Here is a 27,938-nt window from a genome sequence, read left to right as displayed (position 1 = left end):
TACCCCATATCTTCAGGCCTCAGAGAATATGAAGAAGTCAAGGAACAGATCCTAACTTATAAGATAGGAAACATAAAATTCACAAAAAGTGATGTTCATCTCATAGAACAAAATGTATAAGATCTCCTAAGCCTGTGTTTGTTTACCACAGACCTTATTTTCAGAGTTTAGCCAAAAACTCCATTAATCTCCCCATAGGCTTTGTCCAACGAACCACGGAGGAGTTACAGCCTACAAAAAGACGCCATTACTATTGCTTTCTATAGTATGAACTATCCAATGATTGTAACAAACACATCTCACTATGGTAGTGTTTCCAGTCGTCCCTGGTGACTCTCCTAGGGATTTCATTCATCAGACTAGCATTTTCATAATGGCTGTATGGAAGATATTTTCAAATGAGTACAATAATTGATGATGTGCCAAGAAATGTTGGATACATTTTAGAGGTTTATACCCGAGGTCCATAAAGTGTTGTGATAAGTAACGAGTTACAACACAAAAAACAGCACTGTTTAAAAAAAAACGGTTTATTGAAGTTGTGGCATTGTAGTACATTGTTGTTGTTTATGTCCCTTTATTAGGTAAACTAACAATCAGCACGCCAAGAGGTAGAAATTAATATCAGTCAGACACACACTCTGCATTAGTCCTCCTGAACACAAAACAACAAAATTACCTATACCTATCATCATTCATGCGAACACTGAAGAGTGCTGAAATCAATAACCTACTGACAAACAGCGTTCCAATTGATAAACACATACAATTGTCTGTGTTTGTGGTGGTAGGGGGTAGCACCAATTGGGGGCTACTTCATTTCATGTTCCCCTACTGATGACCTTTGCAGACTTGATCCTTGACCTCTAGGCTGATAAAACTATACAGTTCAAGTTAAGTCCAACCATGTATCACCCATCTCTCAACATTGAACTAACACTTTAACAAGGCTTTACCTATTAGAGCCACAATACAGAAGAGAATGACTCATATGAGTAAGAGCTGAGTCCTGGGGCTGGCTAATGGGGGGTGTAAGTCCTGGGGTTGGTGGGGGAGTCTGGGGCCAGAGAGGTGAGGGGTGGAGACAGGGGGGTAAGTCCTGTGGCTGGCTCATGGGGGAGAGAGGGAGGTTTGGTGGGGGAGTCTGGGGCCAGAGAGGTGAGGGGTGGAAACAGGGGGGGGGGGGTAAGTCCTGAGGCTGGTCCAAGTTTTCGTATTCTTTGTTTTTATGAGCATTTATGTCGTCTTGTTCTCATGTATTTTCGCTCTCATTCACTCCTTCTGTGCTGTGTACATTTACACCAGAGATCTGTATATAATGACTAGATGCTCATGTCTCCGTCCTAACAATGGGAGTCGTTGTCCCAAAGGTGGCAAGGCAGAAGACAAGCTTAGGTTCAAAATAAGCACATAGGGCTTGGAGATTGGAGTGACACTTGTCGTTTCGCCCCCCTGCCACACACAACAAAGATGAGAAATCTCTTCTTCCTCTCTGACAAGCGGTTTCAACTCACTATTTGCAGTTGTGATTCGGTCCAACAGAAAAGGTCATATGGACACCACAACACATGGAGAAATGATTTTACTGTAATAGAGGAGAAATGAACCTTTCTAATGAAACCCTGTTTATGTTTCAACTCCTCAGATTTTGAGCAGAGCAGACACTACTAAAAAACAAATTTACCAATGAACATTCATCTGGAAAATTAATGCTCAGTTTGTCGTGCGCGCATTACGGTACAACATATCGCTAGCAGTATTTTAGTCAAATAAACACTGTTACACTAGCTGTCCAGTCTGTTTTATAAATGTGCAATAAGCATAAAATAATTCTAAGGAATTGTCATCTCATTCTCATTCAGAAATAAGGTAGGCCACTTGATTTCAACATCTGAACGAAGTGGACAGGCTAGCACGCTGTTCAAACAGTTGGAGATGGACAGAAGAGTGTGTTCATAACAATTCAACTGTTCTACCTTGTTAGCTGAATTCAGAGCTAATGAAATTATACCTAGATCCAAGTTGGCTAAACTAGAAATATAAATATTAGCTGGCTACTAACTAGCACGTGGGCTTGTGCTTGAGAGATTGTTTATGAGACCAATGATGAGACCAGTGATCATTTTCTAGAATGGCTGCTACATTATTAGTGAATGTGCATTATGCATGGTTCTGGTTACATTTGTAACAAAAAGTACATTTTTATAGACAGACCTGAAAGCCAGATTAGTGATTATTGCAAAAAAAAAGCAAGTACAACTATTTTGATGAAATAATGTAATGATTAGTGGGTCTTATGGTTGTGGAAGGAATATATTCAGCCTCGGTAAAATTACACAAACTCTGATTTCATGAAATTATTGCTGACTGTTTTAAATGCAGTGGATTTGACCTTTAACTGTACAACAAAGCTTATCCAGAGATGTTTTTTTCTTCTTCTAGATATATATAGTGAATCGCTTATAAGTGAGGTGAGGGTGGAGACAGGGGGGTAAGTCCTGGGGCTGGCCCATGGGGGTGGAGGGGATAAGAGGGGTAACTGTATAGTCCGGCTGACCTGGAGCCCATGCCCAAAGCAAGCCTACACAGGGAAGGGAGAACCAGGAAGAGAGAGGGGTGGTTAATACAGGCCAGACAAACGGGTAGGAAGAGATTGATTACTGCTCAGGAACAAATTAGTAAGTCCACAGCAGCGTTGAGAGGAGGGAAGGAGAACAGCTGAACAAAAAGATTAGTTATAAATACAAAAAAGAACGAGAATGAAACTAAGACACCGATAGAGACACTTCCCCTAGAAACAGACTTCCAGGGAACCTCCCCTCCTCTTCATTTGACCCAGGAGAGGCTGAGGCAGCGGGCGATGAAGGCGTACGTGTCAGCCACCTCCTGGATGACCTTGCTGGTGGGCTTTCCGGCGCCGTGGCCCGACTTTGTGTCCACGTGGATGAACAGTGGATTGCTCTGACCCGACCAGCGGCCCACCACGTGCTGCAGCGTGGCAATGTACTTCAGGGAGTGTAGGGGGACCACGCGGTCATCGTGGTCACCCGTGAGGAGGAGGACGGCGGGGTACTGGACGCCCTCGCCCTCGGGCACGCGTATGTTATGGAGCGGGGAGTACCTGGAAGAAGAAAAATAGATTTCTACAGGGACGATGATCGTCCATCACTGACAGATTTCTACAGGGATGATGATGTGCGGTAAAACTATTGTGTACAGGTTTTAATACACCAAACATGGAGCAAATAGATACAGTGCAATCCTCAAGAATTCACACACACCTTGACTTTTCCCACACTTTGTTACGTCACAGCCTTATTCTCAAATTGATAAAAAAATAGCCCATAGTTCATCAATAGCCCATAATGGCAAAGCAAAAACAGTTTATACATTTTTGCAAATGTATTGAATGTAAATGTAAATTTATTTACATTAGTACTCTACTTTGTTGAAGCACCTTTGGCAGCGACTGCAGCCTCGAGTCTTCTTGGGTATGACACTACAAGCTTGACACACCTGTATTTGGGGAGTTTCTCCCATTATTCTCCGCAGATCTTCTCAAGCTCTGTCAGGTTGGATGGGGAGCATCGCTGCACAGATATTTTCAGGTCTCTCTAGAGATGTTCGATCAGTTTCTAGACCAGGCTCTGGCTGGGCCACTCAAGGACATTCAGAGACCTGTCCCGAAGCCATTTCTGCATTGTCTATGTGCTTAGGGTCGCTGTCCAGTTGGATGGTGAACCTTCGCCCTAGTCGGAGGTCCTGAGCGCTCGGGAGAAGGTTTTCATCAAGGATCTCTTTGTACTTTGCTCCGTTCATCTTTCCCTCGATTCTGACTAGTCTTCAAGTACCTGCCACTGAAAAATATCCCCACAGCATCATGCAGCCAACACCATGCTTCACCGTAGGGATGGTGCCAGGTTTCCTCCAGACATGACACTTGGCATTCAGGCCAAAGAGTTCAATCTTGGTTTCACCAGAGAATCTTGTTCCTCATGGTCTGAGAGTTTTTATGTGCCTTTTTGCAAACTCCAAGCGGGCAGTCAAGGGCCTTTTACTGAAGAGTGGCTTCCGTCTGGCAACTCTACCATAAAGGCCTGATTGGTGGAGTGCTGCAGAGATGGTTGGCCTTCTGGAATTTTCTCCCATCTCCACAGAGGAACTCTGGAGCTCTGTCAGAGTGACCATCGGGTTCTTGGTCACCTCCCTGACCAAGGCCCTTCTTCCCCGATTGCTCAGTCTGGCCAGGCGACCAGCTCTAGGAAGAGTCTTGGGGGTTCCAACCTTGTTCCATTTAAGAACTATGGAGGCCACAGTGTTCTTGGACTTTCAATGCTGTAGAATTATTTTGGTACCTTTACCCAGATCTGTGTCTCGGCGCTCACAAACAATTCCTTCGACCTCATGGCTTGGTTTTCACTCTGACATCCACTGCCTTTCCAAATCATGTCCAATCAATTTAAATGTACCACATGTGGACTCCAATCAAGTTGTAGAAACATCTCAAGGATGATCAATGGAAAATGGATGCACCTGAGCTCAATTTCAAGTCTCATAGGGTCTGAATACTTATGTAAATAAGGTGTCTTTATTTTCAATACATTTGCAAAAAATTCTAAACCCGTTTTCGCTTTGTCATTATGGGGTATTGTGTGTAGATTGATGAGGACATGTTTTATTTAATACATTTTAGAATAAGGCTGTAACGTAACAAAATGTGGAGAAAGTCCAGGGGTCTGAATACTTTCCGAATGCACTGTATGTCAAATAGCTGCACTTGACGTTTGCACTTTTGGAATTACACTAAATCAAGCGGTTCTGGAATACTGAAAGATTCATGTTAATATCCCAAACAGGCTAACTGTAGCCAGGTTCCAGATTTGTTTGTGCTGTGTAGCGAACACCTATGGTTACTGGCATGACAACCACCATAGAAGTTGGCTACAAAGCTAAACTGATCTGGAACCAGGCTAGGCTTAGGGAAGTGTAGCACTAGCACCCACTTGATGAGCCAGTCAAACTGCTCCTTGATCTCACAGCAGCCGAAGTCAGTGGTCCAGGCATGGCCGATGGTGAACTTGTGGAACTTGAGCATGTCCATGACGCCCACCTGGGCCACGGCACAGCCAAACAGCTCTGGCCGCTGGTTCACACACGCCGCTGGGGGGGCAGAGGGCAGGACAGACACACACACACACACAAAGACAGTAAGACAAAACCGCTGTATATACACAGACAGACATTCCGATGTCAACAAAACTGTTAGCTTAGGAAAGTGTCAGGGTTGGTTTTCAGGTCAATGACTAAAAGCATCAACAAGAAAAAGTGATGTCATTCCGCAACGTACCCACGAGCAGGCCCCCGTTGGACCCTCCGTTGATGGTGAGTTTGGAGGGGGACGAGTAGCCCTCCTTGATGAGGTACTCTGCTGCACACTGGAAGTCTGTGAAGCAGTTTTGCTTTTTGGCCAGCATGCCCGCTGGAGAAAAACACACAGAGAGATCAATGTGTGAGTGTAAAAGTGTGTAAAACAGAGGGAATTGAGTTGAGAGGGGTTGTGTGTGTTACCTTTGTGCCAGGTCTCTCCGTACTCCCCCCCTCCTCTGATGTTGGCCACAGCCAGGACTCCTCCCATGTGTCGGACAAAGATCAGCCGTGATACACTGGGAAACAACATTTAACATCACCTTACTTCCTTTATTCTGTCTCTGACACCCCGTCTGTCTCTGACACAACCGAAACGACCAGCAAATCCATCCAACAAGTTTGTAGAGTCACAAGCTTGATGTGATCATTGTGTACTAGGAATATGGGACCAAATACTATACTTTTGACTACTTTAATACACATAAGTGAATTTGTCCCAATACCTTTGGTCCCCTAAAATGGGGACCTAAACTGGGTACAACAAATGCTGTAATTTAAAACAGTTCACCCGATATGGATGAAAATACCCTCAAATTAAAGCTGACTGTCTGTACTTTAACCTCATAGGCATTGTATCACTTCAAATCCAAAGTGCTGGAGTACAGAGCCAAAAGAAGACAAATATTTTCACAGTCCCAATAATTATGGAAGCCACTGTGTGTATAGCAGTAAACAAGTACAATTTCATGAGGAAATGAAAAGAAGAAATCAAGATTAAAGCGACATCATTACATGTAGTAACTGAACGACACATCCAGTGTGACCTGGTGGCGGTACCTGTAGCTGGGGCGGTACCAGTAGCTGGGGGCGGGACCTGGTGGCGGTACCTGTAGCTGGGGGCGGGACCTGGTGGCGGTACCTGTAGCTGGGGCGGGACCTGGTGGCGGTACCTGTAGCTGGGGGCGGGACCTGGTGGCGGTACCTGTAGCTGGGGGCGGGACCTGGGGGCAGGACCTGGGGGTGGGACCTATAGCTGGGGTCAAGACCTGTGGCTGGGGGTGGGACCTGGTGGCGGGACCTATAGCTGGGGGCGGGACCTGGTGGCGGGACCTATAGCTGGGGGGCGTGACCTGGTGGCGGGACCTATAGCTGGGGGGCGTTACCTGGGGGCGGGACCTGTAGCTGGGGGCGGGACCTGGGGGGCGGGACCTGTAGCTGGGGGCGGGACCTGGTGAAGGTACCTGTAGCTGGGGGTGGGACCTGTAGCTGGGAGCGGGACCCTGTAGCTGGGAGCGGGACCTGGTGGCGGGACCCTGTAGCTGGGGGGGGGGACCTGTAGCTGGGGGCAGGACCTGGGGGCGGTACCTATAGCTGGGGTCAAGACCTGTGGCTGGGGGCGGGACCTGGTGGCGGGACCTATAGCTGGGGGCGGGACCTGTAGCTGGGGGCGGGACCTGTAGCTGGGGGCGGGACCTGGGGGGCGTTACCTGTAGCTGGGGGCGGGACGGTACCTGTAGCTGGGGGCGGGACCTGGGGGGCGGGACCTGGGGGGCTGTACCTGTAGCTGGGGCGGGACCTGGTGGCGGTACCTGTAGCTGGGGGCGGGACCTGGTGGCGGTACCTGTAGCTGGGGGCGGGACCTGGTGGCGGTACCTGTAGCTGGGGGCGGGACCTGGTGGCGGTACCTGTAGCTGGGGGCGGGACCTGGTGGCGGTACCTGTAGCTGGGGGCGGGACCTGTAGCTGGGTGCGGGACCTTGTGGCGGGACCCTGTAGCTGGGTGCGGGACCTGGGTGCGGGACCCTGTAGCTGGGTGCGGGACCTGGGTGCGGGACCCTGTAGCTGGGGGCGGGACCCTGTAGCTGGGGGGCGGGACCTGGGGGCGGGACACTGTAGCTGGGGCGGGACACTGTAGCTGGGGCGGGACCTGGGGGCGTTACCTGTAGCTGGGGGCGGGACGGTACCTGTAGCTGGGGGCGGGACCTGGGGGCGGGACCTGGGGGGCTGTACCTGTAGCTGGGGCGGGACCTGGTGGCGGTACCTGTAGCTGGGGGCGGGACCTGGTGGCGGTACCTGTAGCTGGGGGCGGGACCTGGTGAAGGTACCTGTAGCTGGGGGTGGGACCTGTAGCTGGGAGCGGGACCCTGTAGCTGGGAGCGGGACCTGGTGGCGGGACCCTGTAGCTGGGGGCGGGACCTGGGGGCGGGACCTGTAGCTGGGGGCGGGACCTGGTGAAGGTACCTGTAGCTGGGGGTGGGACCTGTAGCTGGGAGCGGGACCCTGTAGCTGGGAGCGGGACCTGGTGGCGGGACCCTGTAGCTGGGGGGGACCTGTAGCTGGGGGCAGGACCTGGGGCGGTACCTATAGCTGGGGTCAAGACCTGTGGCTGGGGGCGGGACCTGGTGGCGGGACCTATAGCTGGGGCGGGACCTGTAGCTGGGGCGGGACCTGTAGCTGGGGGCGGGACCTGGGGGGCGTTACCTGTAGCTGGGGGCGGGACGGTACCTGTAGCTGGGGCGGGACCTGGGGGGCGGGACCTGGGGGGCTGTACCTGTAGCTGGGGGCGGGACCTGGTGGCGGTACCTGTAGCTGGGGGCGGGACCTGGTGGCGGTACCTGTAGCTGGGGGTGGGACCTGTAGCTGGGAGCGGGACCCTGTAGCTGGGAGCGGGACCTGGTGGCGGGACCCTGTAGCTGGGGGGGGACCTGTAGCTGGGGGCAGGACCTGGGGGCGGTACCTATAGCTGGGGTCAAGACCTGTGGCTGGGGCGGGACCTGGTGGCGGGACCTATAGCTGGGGGCGGGACCTGTAGCTGGGGGCGGGACCTGTAGCTGGGGGCGGGACCTGGGGGCGTTACCTGTAGCTGGGGCGGGACGGTACCTGTAGCTGGGGGCGGGACCTGGGGGCGGGACCTGGGGGGCGGGACCTGTAGCTGGGGGCGGGACCTGGTGGCGGTACCTGTAGCTGGGGGCGGGACCTGGTGGCGGTACCTGTAGCTGGGGGCGGGACCTGGTGGCGGTACCTGTAGCTGGGGCGGGACCTGGTGGCGGTACCTGTAGCTGGGGGCGGGACCTGTAGCTGGGTGCGGGACCTTGTGGCGGGACCCTGTAGCTGGGTGCGGGACCTGGGTGTGGGACCCTGTAGCTGGGTGCGGGACCTGGGTGCGGGACCCTGTAGCTGGGGGCGGGACCCTGTAGCTGGGGGCGGGACCTGGGGGCGGGACACTGTAGCTGGGGGCGGGACACTGTAGCTGGGGGCGGGACCTGGGGGGCGTTACCTGTAGCTGGGGGCGGGACGGTACCTGTAGCTGGGGGCGGGACCTGGGGGGCGGGACCTGGGGGGCTGTACCTGTAGCTGGGGGCGGGACCTGGTGGCGGTACCTGTAGCTGGGGGCGGGACCTGGTGGCGGTACCTGTAGCTGGGGGCGGGACCTGGTGGCGGTACCTGTAGCTGGGGGCGGGACCTGGTGGCGGTACCTGTAGCTGGGGGCGGGACCTGTAGCTGGGTGCGGGACCTTGTGGCGGGACCCTGTAGCTGGGTGCGGGACCTGGGTGCGGGACCCTGTAGCTGGGTGCGGGACCTGGGTGCGGGACCCTGTAGCTGGGGGCGGGACCCTGTAGCTGGGGGCGGGACCTGGGGCGGGACACTGTAGCTGGGGGCGGGACATGGGGCGGGACCCGGTAGCTGGGGGCGGGACATGGGGCGGGACCCGGTAGCTGGGGGCGGGACCCTGTAGCTGGGGGCGGGACCCGGTAGCTGGGGGCGGGACCCGGTAGCTGGGGGCGGGACCCTGTAGCTGGGGGCGGGACCCTGTAGCTGGGGGCGGGACCCTGTAGATGGGGGGGCGGGACCTGGTGGCGGTACCTGTAGATGGGGGGGCGGGACCTGGTGGCGGTACCTGTAGCTGGGGGCGGGACCTGGTGGAGGGACCTGTAGCTGGGATCTGGTGGAGGAACCTGTAGCTGGGATCTGGTGGAGGAACCTGTAGCTGGGATCTGGTGGAGGAACCTGTAGCTGGGATCTGGTGGAGGAACCTGTAGCTGGGATCTGGTGGAGGAACCTGTAGCTGGGATCTGGTGGAGGAACCTGTAGCTGGGATCTGGTGGAGGAACCTGTAGCTGGGATCTGGTGGAGGAACCTGTAGCTGGGATCTGGTGGAGGAACCTGTAGCTGGGATCTGGTGGAGGAACCTGTAGCTGGGGGCGAGACCTGGTGATGGTGGTACCTGTAGCTGGGGGTGGGACCTGGTGGTGGTGGTACCTGTAGCTGGGGGTGGGACCAGGTGGTGGTGGTACCTGTAGCTGGGGGTGGGACCAGGTGGTGGTGGTACCTGTAGCTGGGACCTGGTGGTGGTACCTGTAGCTTGGGGTGGGACCAGGTGGCGGTACCTGTAGCTTGGGGTGGGACCAGGTGGCGGTGGTACCTGTAGCTGGCGGTGGGACCAGGTGGCGGTGGTACCTGTAGCTGGGGGTGGGACCAGGTGGCGGTGGTACCTGTAGCTGGGGGTGGGACCAGGTGGCGGTGGTACCTGTCGCTGGGGGTGGGACCAGGTGGCGGTGGTACCTGTAGCTGGGGGTGGGACCAGGTGGCGGTGGTACCTGTAGCTGGGGGTGGGACCAGGTGGCGGTGGTACCTGTAGCTGGGGGTGGGACCAGGTGGCGGTGGTACCTGTAGCTGGGGGTGGGACCAGGTGGTGGTGGTACCTGTAGCTGGGGGTGGGACCAGGTGGTGGTGGTACCTGTAGCTGGTGGTGGTACCTGTAGCTTGGGGTGGGACCAGGTGGTGGTACCTGTAGCTTGGGGTGGGACCAGGTGGTGGTACCTGTAGCTTGGGGTGGGACCAGGTGGTGGTACCTGTAGCTGGGGGTGGGACCAGGTGGTGGTGGTACCTGTAGCTGGGGGTGGGACCAGGTGGTGGTGGTACCTGTAGCTGGGGGTGGGACCAGGTGGTGGTGGTACCTGTAGCTGGGGGTGGGACCAGGTGGTGGTGGTACCTGTAGCTGGGGGTGGGACCAGGTGGTGGTGGTACCTGTAGCTGGGGGTGGGACCAGGTGGTGGTGGTACCTGTAGCTGGGGGTGGGACCAGGTGGTGGTGGTACCTGTAGCTGGGGGTGGGACCAGGTGGTGGTGGTACCTGTAGCTGGGGGTGGGACCTGGTGGTGGTGGTACCTGTAGCTGGGGGTGGGACCTGGTGGTGGTGGTGGTACCTGTAGCTGGGGGTGGGACCAGGTGGTGGTACCTGTAGCTTGGGGTGGGACCAGGTGGTGGTACCTGTAGCTTGGGGTGGGACCAGGTGGTGGTGGTGGTACCTGTAGCTGGGGGTGGGACCAGGTGGTGGTACCTGTAGCTTGGGGTGGGACCAGGTGGTGGTGGTACCTGTAGCTGGTGGTGGGACCTGTAGCTTGGGGTGGGACCAGGTGGTGGTGGTACCTGTAGCTGGGGGTGGGACCAGGTGGTGGTGGTACCTGTAGCTGGGGGTGGGACCAGGTGGTGGTGGTACCTGTAGCTGGGGGTGGGACCAGGTGGTGGTGGTACCTGTAGCTGGGGGTGGGACCAGGTGGTGGTGGTACCTGTAGCTGGGGGTGGGACCAGGTGGTGGTGGTACCTGTAGCTGGGGGTGGGACCAGGTGGTGGTGGTACCTGTAGCTGGGGGTGATTGAGATGTTGAACCCTCCGTAGCCGTAGAGGAAGGCAGGGTGAGAGCCGTCCAGCTTCAGGCCCTTCTTATGGACGATGAACATGGGGATCTCTGTGCCGTCCTTACTAGGGTAGAATACCTGGACACACAGATACAGGGGCTTGTTGGTGTGAAAACACATACATGGTATCAGTCAATTCTGGTGGTTTGTATTTGTATAGATCATCATCTAAATAAATTAACTTTTTAGGAGAGGCGCTGAACAACGGAAGATAAAACTATACATAAGAAAAATGTCGCTCCTTCCTGTCGATATATTTGACCAACGTTTCATCTTTAGCCTAAAAATGGGTCAAACATATCCACCGCAAGGACAGATGAGGGTGCAACTTTCTTTTAATTTGTATAGTATGCGTGTACACAGAGTGTACAAAACATTAGGAACACCTGACCAGGTGAATCCAGGTGAAAGCTATGATCCCTTATTGATGTCACTAGTTAAATCCACTTCAAATCAGTGTCGATAGGGAGGAGACAGGTCCAAGAAGGATTTTTAAGCCTCGAGACAACTGGGACATGGATTGTGTATGTGTGCCATTCAGAGTGTGAATAGGCAAGACAAAAGGGCCTTTGAACAGGGTATGATAGTAGGTGCCAGGCACACCGGTGTGTGCCAAGAACTGCAATGCTGCTGGGTTTTTTATGCTCAATAGTTTCCGGTGTGTATCAAGAATGGTCCACCACCCAAAAGACATCCAGCCAACTTGACAACTGTAGGAAGCATTGGAGGCAACATGGACCAGCATCCCTGTGGAACACTTTCAACACCTTGTACAGTCCATGCCCCGACAAATTGAGAACACTTTAAAAGCCTCAAAGGAAAAGATAATCCAACTTTTAAAACAAAAGTTATTTTTGTCTAGTTACAGCAGTCAACTAGCTAGGTAGCTGTTTGTTTTCTAGAGCGTTCACTCATTTGTTGGTAAACAATTAACAAGCTAATTGACTACCAGACGTTCCTGTCAACGGAGTAGCCAGTAAGAAACGAGATATGCTGAATAACAGTCAACAAACCACTTGAGGGAAAATAAATCTGATTTGACTGTTCAGACAAGTCACATTACCAAGAATCAGATTTGTATCTGATTTCAAGCCACCAACAAAGGTGGTTTGAAATATCTGATTCCATGTACTTTTTGGCTGTTCAGAATGCAGGGGGGAAAAAAGAACAGATTCGAACATTTTTTATTTTATTTGAGTCACTTGTAGGTATCTTACCTGAGTGGTTTGGTAGTCGGAGGGGTCAAAGCCTTTGACGGTGACCTCGCGGAACACGTGGGGCTGCAGGGGCTCCTTGGTCAGGTCACAGTGGTAGATGATGGCTGGACAACAGGACAAAGACAGGGAGAGGACAGGTCATTGACTTGTCACTGTAGTATGATAGAAGATCCATACGGACTCCTGAAATAACCTGTATGAGATGGTCTGATAGCATGAGCGATACCTGGCGGCGGGAAAGAGGTGAAGTTGTTGAAAATTTGTGTGTGCGCATTGGTGCATGTGTGTGTGTGTGCGCCCATGCCAGCATTCGTGTATCCAAGTCTCCCTCTAATTCCCTCTCGCGTCTGTCCGGTGAAGCCCACCACAGAGTGTATGTGTGTGTGCGCTCTGACACCACGTGTCTTTGCTATGACACCACGCAAGCCTGTCCCCGACACCACGCAAGCCTGTCCCCGACACCACGCAAGCCGGTCCCCGACACCACGCAAGCCTGTCTCTGATACCTGGCGACAGAAAGGAGGTGAAGTAGTAGAAGATCTCAGAGTCTCTCTTGCGTCCGGTGAAGCCCACCACAGAGCCCACGTCCAGAGAGAAGGTCCTGAGCTCCTCCCCCGAGCTCAGACGGTACATCTTCAGCACATTCTTCACGTCGTGCAGGAAACACACAAAGAGGAGGCTGTTGTAGGTACAGGTGGCAAACACTAGAGAGGGGGACCACAAGACGAGGGTTAGTCAAACAATCTAAAAGTTTAAAAACCATGATCACCTAGACAGAGTATTCCTAGACAGAATATGGATGTTATTTCCTGTTAGGACCTGCTTTAAACCAACTGTAAAAAAAAAAAAAACTGTTAGTGCCTTCAGAAAGTATTCATACCCCTTCACTTAATCCACATTTTGTTGTGTTACAACCTGAATTCAGAAAGGTATTCAATCCAAATCTCACCCATCTACACACAATACCCCATAATGACTAAATGAAGACGTTTTTAGAAATGTTATTGAAAATTAAATACAGAAATCTCATTTACATAAGTATTCACACCCGAGTCAATACTTTGCAGAAGCACCTTTGGCAGCAATTACAGCTTTGAGTCATCTTGGGTATGTCTGCATCAGCTTTGAGTCGTCTTGGGCATGTCTGCATCAGCTTTGAGTCGTCTTGGGCATGTCTGCATCAGCTTTGCACATCTGGATTTGGGGATTTTCATCCACTCATCCTTGCAGATTTTTTCAAACTCTTAAATTAGATGGGGAGCGATGGTGAACATCAATCTTAAAGTCTTTCTACAGATTTTCAAGTCTTGGCTTTGGCTGGGCCACTCAAGGACTTTCACATTCTTGTTCTGAAGCCTGTATGCTTGGGGTCATTGTCCTGTTGGAACGTAAATCTTCACCGCAGTCTAAGGTTGTTTGCACTCTGAAGCAGGTTCTCATCAAGGATTTGGCTCCATTCACCACCCTGCTTCACAATAGGGATGGTGTTAGACAGGCGAGGTGCTGTGCCTGTTGTCCTCCAGAGCGCTTTGCATTTAGGCCAAATAGTTACTTTTAAAAAAAAATCCCTTTAGACCACAGAATGTTTTGCCTTATGCTCTCAGTCTTTCATGTGCCTTTTTGCAAACTCCAGGCATGCCGTCATGTGCCTTTTTCAGGAGTGGCTTCCATCTGGTCACTCTCCCATAAAGCCCAGATTGGTGAAGTGCTGTAGAGACTGTTGTCCTTCTGGCAGGTTCTCCCATCTCAGCCAAGGAACTCTGTAGTTCTGTCAGAGTGTTCATTGGGTTCTTGGTCACCTCCCTGACCAAGGTCCTTCTTGCCCGGTTGCTCAGTTTGGCCGGACGGCCAGCTCTAGGCAGTTCCATATTATTTTCATTCCCCAATGATGTGCTCTTGGAAACATTCAACACTCTAGACATTGTTTTATACCCTCCCCTCATCACAATTCTCTCTCGAGATCTATGGACAGTCCCTTGGACTTCATGGTATAGTTTCTGCTCTGACATGCACTGTCAACTGTGGGACCTTATATAGACAGGTGTTTCTTTCTAAATCATATTCATTGGTCACAGGTGGACTCCAATCAAGATGTAGTGACATTTGGATGATCAAAAGAAATTGGATGCACCAGAGATTAATTTGGAGTGCATAGCAATGAATACTTATGTCAATGAGATATTTATGCATTTCATTTTCAATAAAATAGCAATAAATGTATACATGTTTTCACTTTGTTATTATGGGGTATTGTATGTAGATGGGTGAGAAAATACATTTTGAATTCAGGCTGTAACAACAAAATGTGGAATAAGCCAAGGGGTATGAATACTTTCTGAAGGCACTGCATGTCTTCACTGTTTGCTCCTACTGCCAAAAAGTGAATATCTAAATTATCACAAAAAGTGATTACCAAATTATCTATTTCACCTTTAGCTATACTAAAACATCACTTATTGAGAGCAGAACACAGCGGACATTACTTTTTCCTTTTAAGTGGATATTCTTGTTGTCAAGCTATAAAGTTAGCATATTATGTTGGTAAAACCCTCTTCTTTCATTCAGTCTGTGACCTACCGATGACGTCCTTGTCATGCTGGGGGATGAGCTCCTTCCAGTTGGCCTGGGCGGGCTGGGCGAAATCGATGTTGATGAGACGGTAGCGCGGGGCCTCCAGGTTGGTCTTGAAGGTGAACACCGTGCCCTCGTTGGTCACATACTCGTACTCCGCATCAAAGTTGTCTATTAGCTTTACCCACGGCAACAGGCCTGGAGGGGAGAGAGATAACTTGGCATCTTCAACTAAGCTACAGTCAACTAAACAAATACTCTTAGTAAGGCAACACATGGGGAGGGCCAATCAAGACATTGAAAACGCAAGACACTTACAATACATTCACAACACAATACATTCACAACTAGGGCTATTATGGTGACCGTATTACCTCCAAACCGGAAGTCACAAGGCATGAAGGCAGTCAAATTCCACATGAACGTTTAGTCACGGTAATTAGGCTTCTCCAAGCTCTGATGCTGATGATGGTCATTAGTAGCCTACTAAAGTTGCTAACTGCCTGGTACTCAGCACTCTGTTGTCCCTCTAATCACTCTGACATCAATGAAAATGTTTATATATTTTTTTATTTTACCTTTACTTAACAAATTCTTATATTCAATGACGGCCTAGGAACAGTGGGTTAACTGCCTTGTTCAGGGGCAGAACGACAGAATTTTACCTTGTCAACTTGGGGATTCGATCTTGCACCCCTTCGGTTACTAGTCCAACGCTCTAACCACTAGGCTACCTGCCGCCCCTGAAAATCTGATCATACACTTCACGCATGAGTTCGTGTTGCGCAACATTTTTATAGACTATGCAATTGTGTGAGAAAATAGAGATAGCTGATAGGATGCTTTTTTTAATGGAGGCTTTCTATAGGCTAAACCTATATTGATTTATAAACTTTCCTAATATTAAGCATATTGCTTCTCTTAACAGGAGCCGACATGGCTTGCATGAAAATTAACGGGACCTGGCAACAGAGGTCCCCCGCCCCACAGTTGTTGTCTTCTCACCAAGCTGCTTGCCTATTGTCCTGTAGCCCATCCCAGCCTTGTGCAGGTCTACAATTTTATGCCTGATGTCCTTACACAGCTCTCTGGTCTTGGCCATTGTGGAGAGGTTGGAGTCTGTTTGATTGAGTGTGTGGATAGGTGTCTTTTATACAGGTAACGAGTTCAAACAGGTGCAGTTAATACAGGTAATGAGTGGAGAACAGGAGGGCTTCTTGAAGAAAAACTAACAGGTCTGTGAGAGCCGGAATTCTTACTGGTTGGTAGGTGATCAAATACTTATGTCATGCAATAAAATGCTAATTAATTACTTAAAAATCATACAATGTGATTTTCTGGATTTTTGTTTTAGATTCCGTCTCTCACAGTTGAAGTGTACCTATGATAAAAATGACAGACCTCTACATGCTTTGTAAGTAGGAAAACCTGCAAAATCGGCAGTGTATCAAATACTTGTTCTCCCCACTGTATATGTTTTGATAAAGGTTTGTATCACAACTAAAGTGGTCAAATAACTTTTTTAAATGAAGCACATTAATCTGCTTTACAAGGGGAGTAGAGCCTAACTACATACATAAGCAGCGCATGAGTTTCAAGTTTGGGGAAGATCATTTCCGCTAATGGAACATTCACGCTCATAGCCCATGTGGGCGGTGCTGCGCTTATAATGTGAAGAAATAGCCTAATAGTTTATCAACATTAAGTTAAATGTTCTGATCTGTTGTGACAGCATCATTGCGTGAAAAAAGTTTGTTGATGCTAGTGGTTGTATTAATTTGGGATCTATCACATCCCACAACTGTCCCAGACTATGTTTGGAATATTTATTTCTCACACAGAATAGGTCGACTTTTGTACTTTGGGGGATAGTAGATTTACATATGCTAGTGCTTTTGCTGTTCATTAGGCCTACACATCTTGTTGGCTGACGAAAAGTAAATGTGGACAGTTCTTCCAATATCTTCAATATGCACCTCAGAATTGGATAAGGACACGCGCAGTTGCGTCCCCGATGTGTCTGTCTTCACTTGTAGCCTGTGAGAAAGACCTGATCATGTGATGGAGAGCCATGTGAGTGAGAGGTGCTTCGGAGCATGCAGCACTCAGGGAGAAAGGCTGAATATAACAATACCATTTCCTAAGGGCACAACAGCCACTGGCTGTATAGGAGTACCTATTTCTTTGTTAACCGCTCAACACAGAATAGCCGCATGTGCGCACTTCCTCAAATCGTTTGGAGAAAATATCCGTTCTATTTTATTCAGCTTTGTTCAATTGTATTCTTCAAAACATAAAATAATGCCACGGAATTCTTTTTTTTTTACCCATTTTTTTTTTTTCTCCCCAATTTCATGGTTTCCAATTGGTAATTACAGTTTTGTCCCATCAGTGCAACTCCCATACGGACTCTGGAGAGGCGAAGGTCGAGAGCCGTGCGTCCTCCGAAACACAACCAAGCCGCACTGCTTCTTGACATAAAGCCCGCTTAACCTGGAAGTCAGCCGCACCAATGTGTCGGAGGAAACACCCTACACCTGGCGACTGAGCCAGAGTGCATTACGCCCGGCCCGCCACAGGAGTCGCTAGAGCGTGATGGGACAAGAACATCCCTGTCGGCCAAACCCTCCCCTAAACCGGACAACGCTGGGCCAATTGTGCGCCGCGCCGCCCCATGGGTCTCCCGGTTGCTGCCGGCTGCGACAGAGCCTGGACTCGAACCAGGATCTCTAGTGGTACAGCTAGCACTGCGATGCAGTCCCTTAGACCACTGCGATGCCGTCCCTTAGACCACTGCGATGCCGTCCCTTAGACCACTGCGATGCCGTCCCTTAGACCACTGCGATGCCGTCCCTTAGACCACTGCGATGCCGTCCCTTAGACCACTGCGATGCCGTCCCTTAGACCACTGCGATGCCGTCCCTTAGACCACTGCGATGCCGTCCCTTAGACCACTGCGATGCCGTCCCTTAGACCACTGCGATGCCGTCCCTTAGACCACTGCGATGCCGTCCCTTAGACCACTGCGATGCCGTCCCTTAGACCACTGCGTCACTCGGGAGGCCCCGATGCCACAGAATTCTAAGCAAATCTCGTCTGCTAAATCAACTAGTGTAGCCTACAGCCATTTGGCATAGCCAGACCTAACATAAGGACAACTCAGAGTATGCTATTCGGTCCTTCTGAAATAGACAACATTTTCTTCATATCATGTTTCTTTAGACCTGTCTAAAATAATGGATTTATTAGACTTTTTAAAATGTAGATGTTCCAAAGGTCTGTGGAAGCCAGGAGTTGCTAAATGTGATAATGTTAATTAACAGTCAATTACCATGAGACCGCCAGTTATTTGCTTGACAATCTCCGGCTGACGACATTTCATGATCGCCACAGCCCTATTCACAACACAAGACATTGACAATACATTCACAATCTATAGTGGGTGTTCTTGATAACACATCAAGTCAAAGCCTATGCCCTACAACAAATATGGTAGCCGGTCAGTGGATGGTGATTATGAGTTAAAGAGAAAGACTGATCTGATTAGGTTGTGGTGTGTATGGTACCTGTGATACCCTGAGCAGAGGTTTGAAGGTCACAGTACCACAGCCGGTTGACCGGGTCACAGCCCTCCCTGATGGACAGCAGTACGTAGCGCCCGTCATCTGACACCTGGAGTGAGACCGCACACGGACACCTTTCAGAATGCTAATACAACAACACTGTGCAGCTAGCGCTAATCAACCAGAAACCTACACTGATGACTAGAGGCATTATGTCACTAGAATTAGGATTAGAAATATCAGGGACATAAGACAAGAACTACAAGTCAGATTCTGTGCTGTCCACTTCCCTCTATGGACATAAAGGGAGAGGACTGGTGTAACACAGATGGTGGAAACTCACGAGTGCACACTTCATGCACGTTGTGTCTCCTCAAAAATGTACTAGGACTAAAGTTAAAAACCATTTTTGCATTGTCTAAGAGATATGAGACAGTCAAGTCCCGGTCTGTTTAGTGTCTAGCCAAGTCCAGCAGCGTACCTCGACCCCACTCATCCACTTGGGGTGGTCGGGGAACTCGGCACACAGGCAGTCCTGGGACTGGGGGGTCCCCAACACGTGGAAGTAGAGCTTCTGGTGCAGGTTGGTGGACGTCTCAGTGCCTAGATGAGAGAGACAGTAATGTGTTCATCTATGTCTGCCCCCTTGTGATGATGAGGAACCTGACAGATGTCAGGAAGGAAGGATGGGATGTAGACGATACGTAAACACAACACAGGATGAGGTAGTGAGGACAGAGGCTGCTCAGTTAAAAAACATTCTAGTGAAGCAGGATGTCCATAGGAAAGTTAGCCTGGAATCCACACTGAATATCACCTTGTTTAACTACTGCATAAAAAGATATGGTTTTCTGATTGATTGAAGGTGATCCAATGGCAGGTTAATTGATTTTGCATAAAACCCCTCACTAAAGACAAACACAAAGTGTTTTGATAAAGGCAGATCCTGACTGAACCCGTGGAATGAAACAAACCATTATTCATTGTAGATTCCGGGCTAGGATGTCCATGTAAAATTAATACATTTAACTAAAACAAAAAATTGAACAAACTAGTTCCCCTCTAAATATCCAAACATCCCCTCACCGTCACTCTTGCCCTCCTGCTTGGGGTAGGAGTTGTAGAAGAGGCCCTTGCCGTCATGGGTCCAGGACATGCAGCTGAACTTGACCCTCTCCAGCCGGTCATTTAGGGCCACGGCCCCCTCCACCCGCAGGAAGCGCATCTCCACCCAATCAGAGCCGCTGGCGCTGGTGCCGTATGCTAGGTACTCGCCGTCCTCTGAGAATGCATAACCTGAAGGACACAAGTAGAGCATAGTCAGAGGAACCATTCACATTATTTACATTGTGAAGTGTTGAATATATTAATTTATAATGCATTGTGAATAGTGTTGAATATATTAATTTATAATGCATTGAATAGTGTTGAATATATTAATTTATAATGCATTGTGAATAGTGTTGAATATATTAATTTATAATGCATTGAATAGTGTTGAATATATTAATTTATAATGCATTGTGAATAGTGTTGAATATATTAATTTATAATGCATTGTAAATATATTCATATTGCGTTTATATACACATCATTGGCAGGTTCTAGTATCTACTGTATTTTAGTGCCAACACGCACTGTACTGGCTTATAATTTTACTTTCCCTTTCACATGGTCCTTTCCAGCAACTGTGGTAGATGTGTAAACAGGCCAGTGCAGCGTAAAGGGTGATACAGTATACTGGTTGATTCTAGGCTATTCAGTACAGTAGAACGTGATGTCAGAAACACACATCATGAAGGAAACAGTCATCTGTACAGTATTACAAACAAGACAATATTCTACATCATAATGAGCATTGCTTGACCATCTTTCCATCCCCCACCTCGTAAAGCGACAGTCCCGTCCTCAGAGAAAGTGTTCGGGTCCAGGAAGACCGTGGGCTCTGCCTCTAGACTCTCCTGAACATACATTACACTCTGGTTCTGGAGGCCCGTGTTGTAGAAATGGAAATACCTGCAGCGGGGGGTAAAGTATCAGTACAAAGCCAAGGAACTAAACTACCCAAAAGACAAGTCTCCATCTTTAGGGGAAGGCTGTATTTTGGCTCATTCTCAATTAATATTGCCTCAAGTCCTCTCTCCTTGCTTCCTTCTCAAAATGCATTGGACAAGAAAATACATGAGGAAGCATGGATCTCCCCGTCCACTACAGTTGAGAACGAGGCAGAGAGAAAGGATGTGAGGAGTCACAGAAAGACAAATTGAGAAAAGGTCAAAACCTCCATGTACGGCCTCAAGTCTCCCTCTTTCATTCTCTCACCTGCTCCCCCTCTTGAAGGGGCAGCTGTATTTGGGGTAGTCGTAGAGCTCCGTCATGCGCTCCTTGAACAGGTCCCGCACCTCACAGCGCTCCAGGTAGGGCAGCGTCAGCTGGTTCTGAGCATTGACAAAAGCCTGGGAAGAAACAAGACAAACTCAGCAAAAAAAAGAAACGTCCCTTTTTCAGGACCCTGTCTTCAAAGATATTTGGATTTTTACAAATTAACTTCACAGATCTTCATTGTAAAGGGTTAAAACACTGTTTCCCATGCTTGTTCAATGAACCATAAACAATTAATGAACATGCACCTGTGAAACGGTCATTAAGACACCAACAGCTTACAGACGGTAGGCAAAAGGTCACAGTTACGAAAACTTAGGACACTAAAGAGGCCTTTCTACTGACTCTGAAAATCACCAAAAGATGAATGCCCAGGGTCCCTGCTCATCTGCGTGAACGTGCCTTAGGCATGCTGCAAGGAGGCATGATGTGGCCAGGGCAATAAATTGCAATGTCCGTACTGTGAGACACCTAAGACAGCGCTACAGTGGGACAGGATGGACAGCTGATCGTCCTCGCCGTGGCAGACCACGTGTCACAACACCTGCACAGGATCGGTACATCCGAACATCACACCTGCGGGACAGGTACAGGATGGCAACAACAATTGCCGAGTTACACCAGGAACGCACAATCTCTCCATCAGTGCTCAGACTGTCCGCAATAGGCTGAGAGCTTGTAAGCCTGTTGTAAGGCAGGTCCTCACCAGACATCACCGGCAACAATGTCGCTTATGAGCACAAACCCACCATCGCTGGACCAGACGGGACTGGGAAAAAGCACTTCACTGACGAGTCGCGGTTTTGTCTCACCAGGGGTGATGGTCGGATTCGCGTTTATCGTCGAGGAATGAGCGTTATACTGAGGCCTGTACTCTGGAGCGGGATCGATTTGGAGTTGGAGGGTCCGTCATGGTCTGGGGCGGTGTGTCACAGGGAAGCAATGACTGAGCTTGTCATCATTGCAGGCAATCTCAACGCTGTGCATTACAGGGAAGACATCCTCCTCCCCCATGTGGTATCCTCCCTGCAGGCTCATCCTGACATGACCCTCCAGCATGACAATGCCACCAGCAATACTGCTCGTTCTGTGCGTGATTTCCTGCAAGACAGGAATGTCAGTGTTCTGCCATGGCCAGCGAAGAGCCCGGATCTCAATCCCATTGAGCACGTCTGGGACCTGTTGGTTCGGAGGGTGAGGGCTAGGGCTATTCCCCCCAGAAATGTCTGGGAACTTGCAGGTGCCTTGGTGGAAGAGTGGGTAACATCTCACAGCAAGAACTGGCAAATCTGGTGCAGTCCATGAGGAGGAGATGCACTGCAGTACTTAATGCAGCTGGTGGCCACACCAAATAATGACTGTTACTTTTGATTTTGACCCCCCCTTTGTTCAGGGACACATTATTCCATTTCTGTTAGTCACATGTCTGTGGATCTTGTTCAGTTTATATCTCAGTTGTTGAATCTTATGTTCATACAAATATTTACACACGTTAGTTTGCTGAAAATAAACGCAGTTGACAGTGAGGACGTTTCTTTTTTTGCTGAGTTTATTAACACCACTGCAATGACCACTAACTCACAGAAGGTGGGGCTCGTTGCAACATCTACGCAGCTGATCCCAAAATAGGGGGTCGCCTGATATGAAAATGGGGTTGTGGGAGAATTTCCAAAATCCCGGTAAAGAATATATAATTGTCTTCGTCTCTCAAAATCATTGTAATGTGGTTTACCTTAAAAATCTAAATGAAAATTATTCAAATATAAAAGTAAAATTTCAACCAGAGAGCACCCTTAGGTAGTGGGAAAAGGCCACTGTGAATGGCTCAGCCCACTACGCTATGAAACCACACACTCTTGCAGAGACTGAAATTAACGGCCGCAATTGATATGGTGAAAACAATGTGTGGGGAGGCAGAGGCACAGACACTCACATCAATACTTTTGTCAGATAACAATGTGAAACTAACAATTTATGCTATAGCTAGCAATCAAGAGGAAACTGCCTGAACGACTCAAAAACTCCCCTCTCCAAATGGACAATAGCTGTGAGGGCCGAGATGCCCATGCATTGACTTGTGTTCGCTACATGTACTCTCTACGAGGACATCCCCTCGTAGAGGGTATGAAACGGCACAGGGGATGTTCAGTGTGCTGCATGGCTATATTGACAAAAAAAACAGATTCCATGGGATTGAATGGTGGGCTTTTCCACAGATAGGTCTACATCTATGGCGGGAAGGCCTCTGCATTCTAGTTATGAATGTGTCTCCTTCTGCCATATGGACGCATTGTATGATACACCCACTGAGCTAGAAGGGATACACTGAAAGCAACCTGTGGAAAAAGAGCTGAGCGCAGAACTCTGAGATATGCAGCAGCTAACTTCGATTGTAAACTTCATCGTGCACACCTGTTCACAAAACTACTGAAAGTGGAGATATGGGATCAGAGAAGGACAATGTTCTATTTCACACCGAGGCTTGGTGGTTATCAAGGGGGAGTGTTGGAAAGATTTTTTGAATTGAGAGAGGAACTGTTGTCATTCGCAACGGATGTAAAAAAACAGACTGTTGACTTTGTGTAATGAAAAAAAAAAAGTGTCTCCTTGCCTATGTAAGAAATATTTAGAAAGGGGGAAATACAAAATATTCTACATGAGTGACCAAATCAGCGAAATTCATTTGACTGTGATCCTGGCTCAGTTAACATGCCAGTAAGTGAAACCTAACAGCTGATCACGCTGTCATGTGGTCAAATGCCACAGACCATGCATTCACGGGTCACTATGGAAGAGTTTTGGTTCCTGAGTCAAAGGAAATACTGTTCTGTCTCCCGCCTAGCATTAAAACTCATGGTATGCTGATTCAGTGCTCTCATCTGCATTAAAGACAAATATCAATCCAGGTTGGATGTGACAGAAGAGGTGAGGGCGCACTGTCGACTGACTTTGAGAAGCTCCGACGCAACATGCATCAAACACACCCATCTCATTAGTGGATGTGAGATAAGAGCAATTATGTCAAACTAATTTGCAATTGATTCTCATAGCCCCACCTTAAAGTATGTGATGGTAAGTTGAGAATACGATCTAGAATGTTTTGCAATTGACTGCCATAGCCCCAATTAAAAAAGTTAACTTGATGGCTGTTAATTACATACATTTTCATAAGGTCACGAGAATTTTCATGTAACAAAATGGGGTCATGGGTCAAACAAGTTTGGGAACCACTGATCTACGGTGTCAGTAGCTCAGGGATCATCAACTAGACTCAGGACAATTTTTTCTTGAGTGGATGGTCGTGGACCGGAACATAATTACAAATCATTTGTAGACTGCAAATTGACAGCAAGAAGCCCAAACAGATATAATAATTAACTAAAACATAATTATTTCAAACCTTACTTACATTTATATACGATCACATACATCTTTATTATGTGTGGGAATACTTTGGAAGAGATTTCCAAAATTAAAACCACTTGCAGTTGATTTGCTGGTATTTTTACCATCTTTTATGTCCAAAAATAAACAAATGTTTTTTATATAACTTTTTGCTCAGAAGACTTGGGGGGCCAAATAAAATCACTGCCAGTTCGGGAACCCTTCAGCTGCCTATGTCAACGCTATGTTTGGACATTCTAGGTTTATACCTTGTTAGTGACTTGACTGTCCCATATCTGTTAGACAATACAGACATGGGTCTTTGTCCTTGATTTTGGGAAGGTGTTGACAGTGGCACGCAATCCACATTGTCCAACTAACTTTATACCTAGATAATGGTGCTAATATTACATTTCATGTGAATTTCTGTCACCAAATTGACGTTGACTAAGAACTCCCTGACAAACGTGCTGGTAACGTTGCCACAACATTCCTTGAGCCAGTGGTGCTGAAATACACACCGTATTTGGAGTGACATGACAGACAGCATTTACCTGCGTCTTCTCGCTGTCTGGGTCCTCCAGCCAACTGTACGGGTCAGGAATCTTGTTGCCATGGTAGTCATCCACCTATCAGAAATAACAAGCCGGTGAAATGCAGAATGTGCGCCAGCAGTCAGCCAACAAATTTGATCATTCATCGTTTGCTGCTGGCTGTTATGTGATAACTAGCTAAGCTAAAATGGCAGAGGCAACTTTAGCTGCTAACTAGCCAGCCTAAGCATGGCTAGCAGCTAACATGAAATAAAGCTAACAAAATCCTAGCAAGCTAGCTCATTCATTTGAGCTAGTTATACTACAAGACAACAGTTAACTAGCGAACTCGGTTGATATGTTCATTTGTTCAAATAACGTTACTAGCTAAGTTATTTTAGTAGCCTCAAGCTATCCAACTAAATAGAGGGCTAACTAGCAAGTGCCGGTACATGACACGCTCACTGGGTTATAAAGAGCAAGCTAGCTAGCAAGTGGCTAGCTCCTCATCATTCACTTGAAAGCGACATGACTAGCTAGCTGTTACTGGTTACTACTAGCTAGCTAACAAGCTAGTTAGCATGTTACTTACAACTGCCTCGTCACGGTAAGCATGTGGGTACTGAAAAGACATCTTAGAAGTGACTGTTCAGGGATTCCGTAATAAGAAAAGTTGTGTAAAAGAATAAATGACTGGTTTTGTTATGACTTTCTGGATCCGAACAAACATCAACTTGAATGTTGAAGCTCTAGCCAGAATGGATTTGCTTAGTTATGCTGCGTTCATAACCAAGTGGGAAGGTGGTATTTACCACATACGACTGGGGATTCTAGTAGAACGGCCCTCCAACTGGTAATTACTATATCATCACTGAGCTCAGACTTCTCCCACATGCTAAACTCTGATGTTGTCTACGAAGGATATGACCTCGATATTAACATTTTCTGAAGTTAAATACAACAACAAACCATTATTTATAAAAGACATCTATTAATATGGATTTTGAACACTATACATGGTTCACAAGCACGAGATCTGTGCTTTTAGTTTATGGTAGACGCAGCTTTTTTCCATTAGCCAATCAGCGTTTCTCAACAAGTTCAAAGCACGTGACTGTATCCAACTCGTATTTGCGACTTAACTGGCAATTACCACCATCACACGTGGTTATAAACGCAGCATTAGCTGGAAACAATCAAAAGTCACCTCCAAGACAGCATCCAGGTTGGCTGATAGGAGCGGTTGAGTAGCGAGAGCGTCCTCTGTCGGTGGATTTGTGGATGAAGAGTGGGTTTTGGACGGCTGAATTTGGATCTATAATGATGAGGCTATTTACGTGCAATATTTGAAAGTAAATACACGCAGTGGCGATTTTAGCATGTCAATTTTGGTGGGGCAAACAAACCAAAAAAATATGTAGATGCATGCCAGCAAAGCCACTACACTAAACGATCCATTAATTGTACTCTAACGGTGACCACAACTTGTTAGGACCTACATAAAGCTGTCCCAACAGCAGTCCCAATACCTTACCACTGCTACACATGGCTATCAGCAGAGCCCTGTCTTTCAGCGAAACAGTTCATTCAGCCTCATTTACTGCCTTGGCTGACTTACTTAAACAAATGTGATTTCTACTGACAGTTGAGATGTACAAACTATGGCATAAGGGGACAACGAGCAATCCGTAATTTTGATTAAGACATTCATGAGCGAGCTAGGACGGATGTAGTCAATATAACTATTTGTTTAGCACTTTTGAAATGTACAATGGCAGAATTCAGAACATGGGCCGTTCTTACAGTATTCTCCCTGTACACCAAGTCAGAACCGTAGGATAAATAAAGGGGGCATATAAACAGACAATGAAAGCTCTTACAACATTCGATGATGACATTTCTCTAAAACAGGCTATAGGCTACATGTGCACCACCAAGTCAGAACAGTATTCTAAATTATGAGGGGAAAAGGGACCAAATTATTAAGGTGAGGCACATGGGCAACAACAGCTTACTACACAACATACACTTGGTATTACTTTCTTAGCTACAGTATACATATGTTCCTGGCATATTACATTTATTCTGCAGCATAAAATACATTTTTGGACTCACCTTGTTGTGCTGTGCTCACTTGAAAAGGAAGGTGGTGTGATGGTTCTTCGTGGGAAAACTGTCATCAAAGTCTGGCATTCTCTGGATTTATGATGCTTTCAAGACAACTGGGAACTCGGGGGGAAAAAAGCAAGGTTGAATCATGACGTCGGTGATCTTCAGGTCGGAGCTCTAGAAAGATGCCAGAGTTCCCGACTTGCAATTCCGAGTTGGATGACTGTTAAAAATGTATTTTCCCAGTCGGACCTCTTTTTTTTTTCAGAGATCCCAGTTGTGTTGAACTCACTGAAGTCTGAGATTTCCCAGTTCCGTGTTTCCAGTTGTTTTGAGCGTGGCAGAAGTCATGCTGGATTGACAATATGGCCAATGTTGAATGTTTATCCTTTTAAAGCTTGGAAAAGAGACCCTTAAACCCAGACTTGGACCAAACACCCACTCCACTGAATAACAGGTTAGTGATTGCTTTGTAATGCTTGCAGTGAGCCACTGATTCCTTCCAAACCACTCATTGTTGAATTTGCGATATCCAACTTGTTGTGTAATGTTTAGGGCCAATGATCACCGATTCATTTTATCTTTAATTTCTCTTCATGTGACAGAGAATTGAAAAGGATTTGCCAGTAGATTGTCGACTTGATTCATGATGACGACTGCTAGTTTGCTAGCTAAGATTTTGAAAGAATGATGTCGACATGATCAGTCCAATCAAAGCTACGGTAGATATAATCAAATTCAATCAAATTGATTTATAAAGCCCTTTTTACATCAGCCGATGTCACAAAGTGCTATACAGAAACCGAGCCTAAAACCCCAAACAGCAAGCAATGCAGATGTAGAAGCACGGTGGCTAAGAAAAACTCCCTAGAAAGGCAAGAACCTAGGAAGAAACCTAGAGAGGAACCAGGCTCTGAGGGGTGGCCAGTCCTCTTCTGGCTGTGCTGGGTGGAGATAATAACAGTATATAGCCAAGATGTTCAAACGTTCATAGATGACCAGCAGGGTAAAATAATAATAATCAGTGGTTGTAGAGGGTGCACCTCGTCAGCACCTCAGGAGTAAATGTCAGTTGGCTTTTCATAGCCGAGCAATCAGAGTTTGAGACAGCAGGT

The 27,938-nt window shown here is 48.1% G+C and overlaps 1 protein-coding gene across 2 annotated transcripts; it reads right to left on the bottom strand.

Annotated features, from left to right (window-relative positions):
- Positions 1-514: 514 nt before the first annotated feature.
- prep (prolyl endopeptidase) lies at positions 515-26,947 on the bottom strand. Of its 2 annotated transcripts, none has more exons than XM_045695590.1 (15): positions 26,830-26,947; positions 24,736-24,810; positions 20,738-20,871; positions 20,301-20,431; positions 19,502-19,711; positions 18,897-19,018; positions 18,419-18,524; positions 14,859-15,050; positions 12,788-12,985; positions 12,282-12,385; positions 11,006-11,142; positions 5,569-5,663; positions 5,348-5,479; positions 5,004-5,160; positions 515-3,121 (listed from the first exon to the last, which is right to left on the bottom strand). In XM_045695590.1, the coding sequence occupies exons 3-15, from the start codon at positions 20,791-20,793 to the stop codon at positions 2,827-2,829; spliced, it is 1,935 nt and encodes a 644-aa protein (XP_045551546.1). In that variant the 5' UTR covers positions 20,794-20,871; positions 24,736-24,810; positions 26,830-26,947; the 3' UTR covers positions 515-2,826. The 2 variants fall into 2 exon arrangements, with proteins under 2 accessions (XP_045551546.1, XP_013999368.1); XM_014143893.2 differs by lacking the exon at positions 26,830-26,947 and adding an exon at positions 25,307-25,515.
- Positions 26,948-27,938: the final 991 nt, after the last annotated feature.

This window comes from Salmo salar, chromosome ssa15, assembly GCF_905237065.1.
Source record: "Salmo salar chromosome ssa15, Ssal_v3.1, whole genome shotgun sequence".
NCBI classification, from domain to species: Eukaryota; Metazoa; Chordata; class Actinopteri; order Salmoniformes; family Salmonidae; genus Salmo; species Salmo salar.
This window is presented reverse-complemented; position numbering and strand designations above follow the sequence as displayed.

Excerpts from the sequence above, each read along its gene's own strand:
- prep (XM_014143893.2), bottom strand. The coding sequence starts at position 25,348 with ATGTCTTTTCAGTACCCACATGCTTACCGTGACGAGGCAGTT. Across the intron at positions 20,872-24,735 it reads CAGACAGCGAGAAGACGCAG|GCTTTTGTCAATGCTCAGAA; the intron begins GTAAATGCTGTC and ends GTTTCTTCCCAG. Across the intron at positions 18,525-18,896 it reads AGTGGATGAGTGGGGTCGAG|GTGTCAGATGACGGGCGCTA; the intron begins GTACGCTGCTGG and ends GTCTCACTCCAG.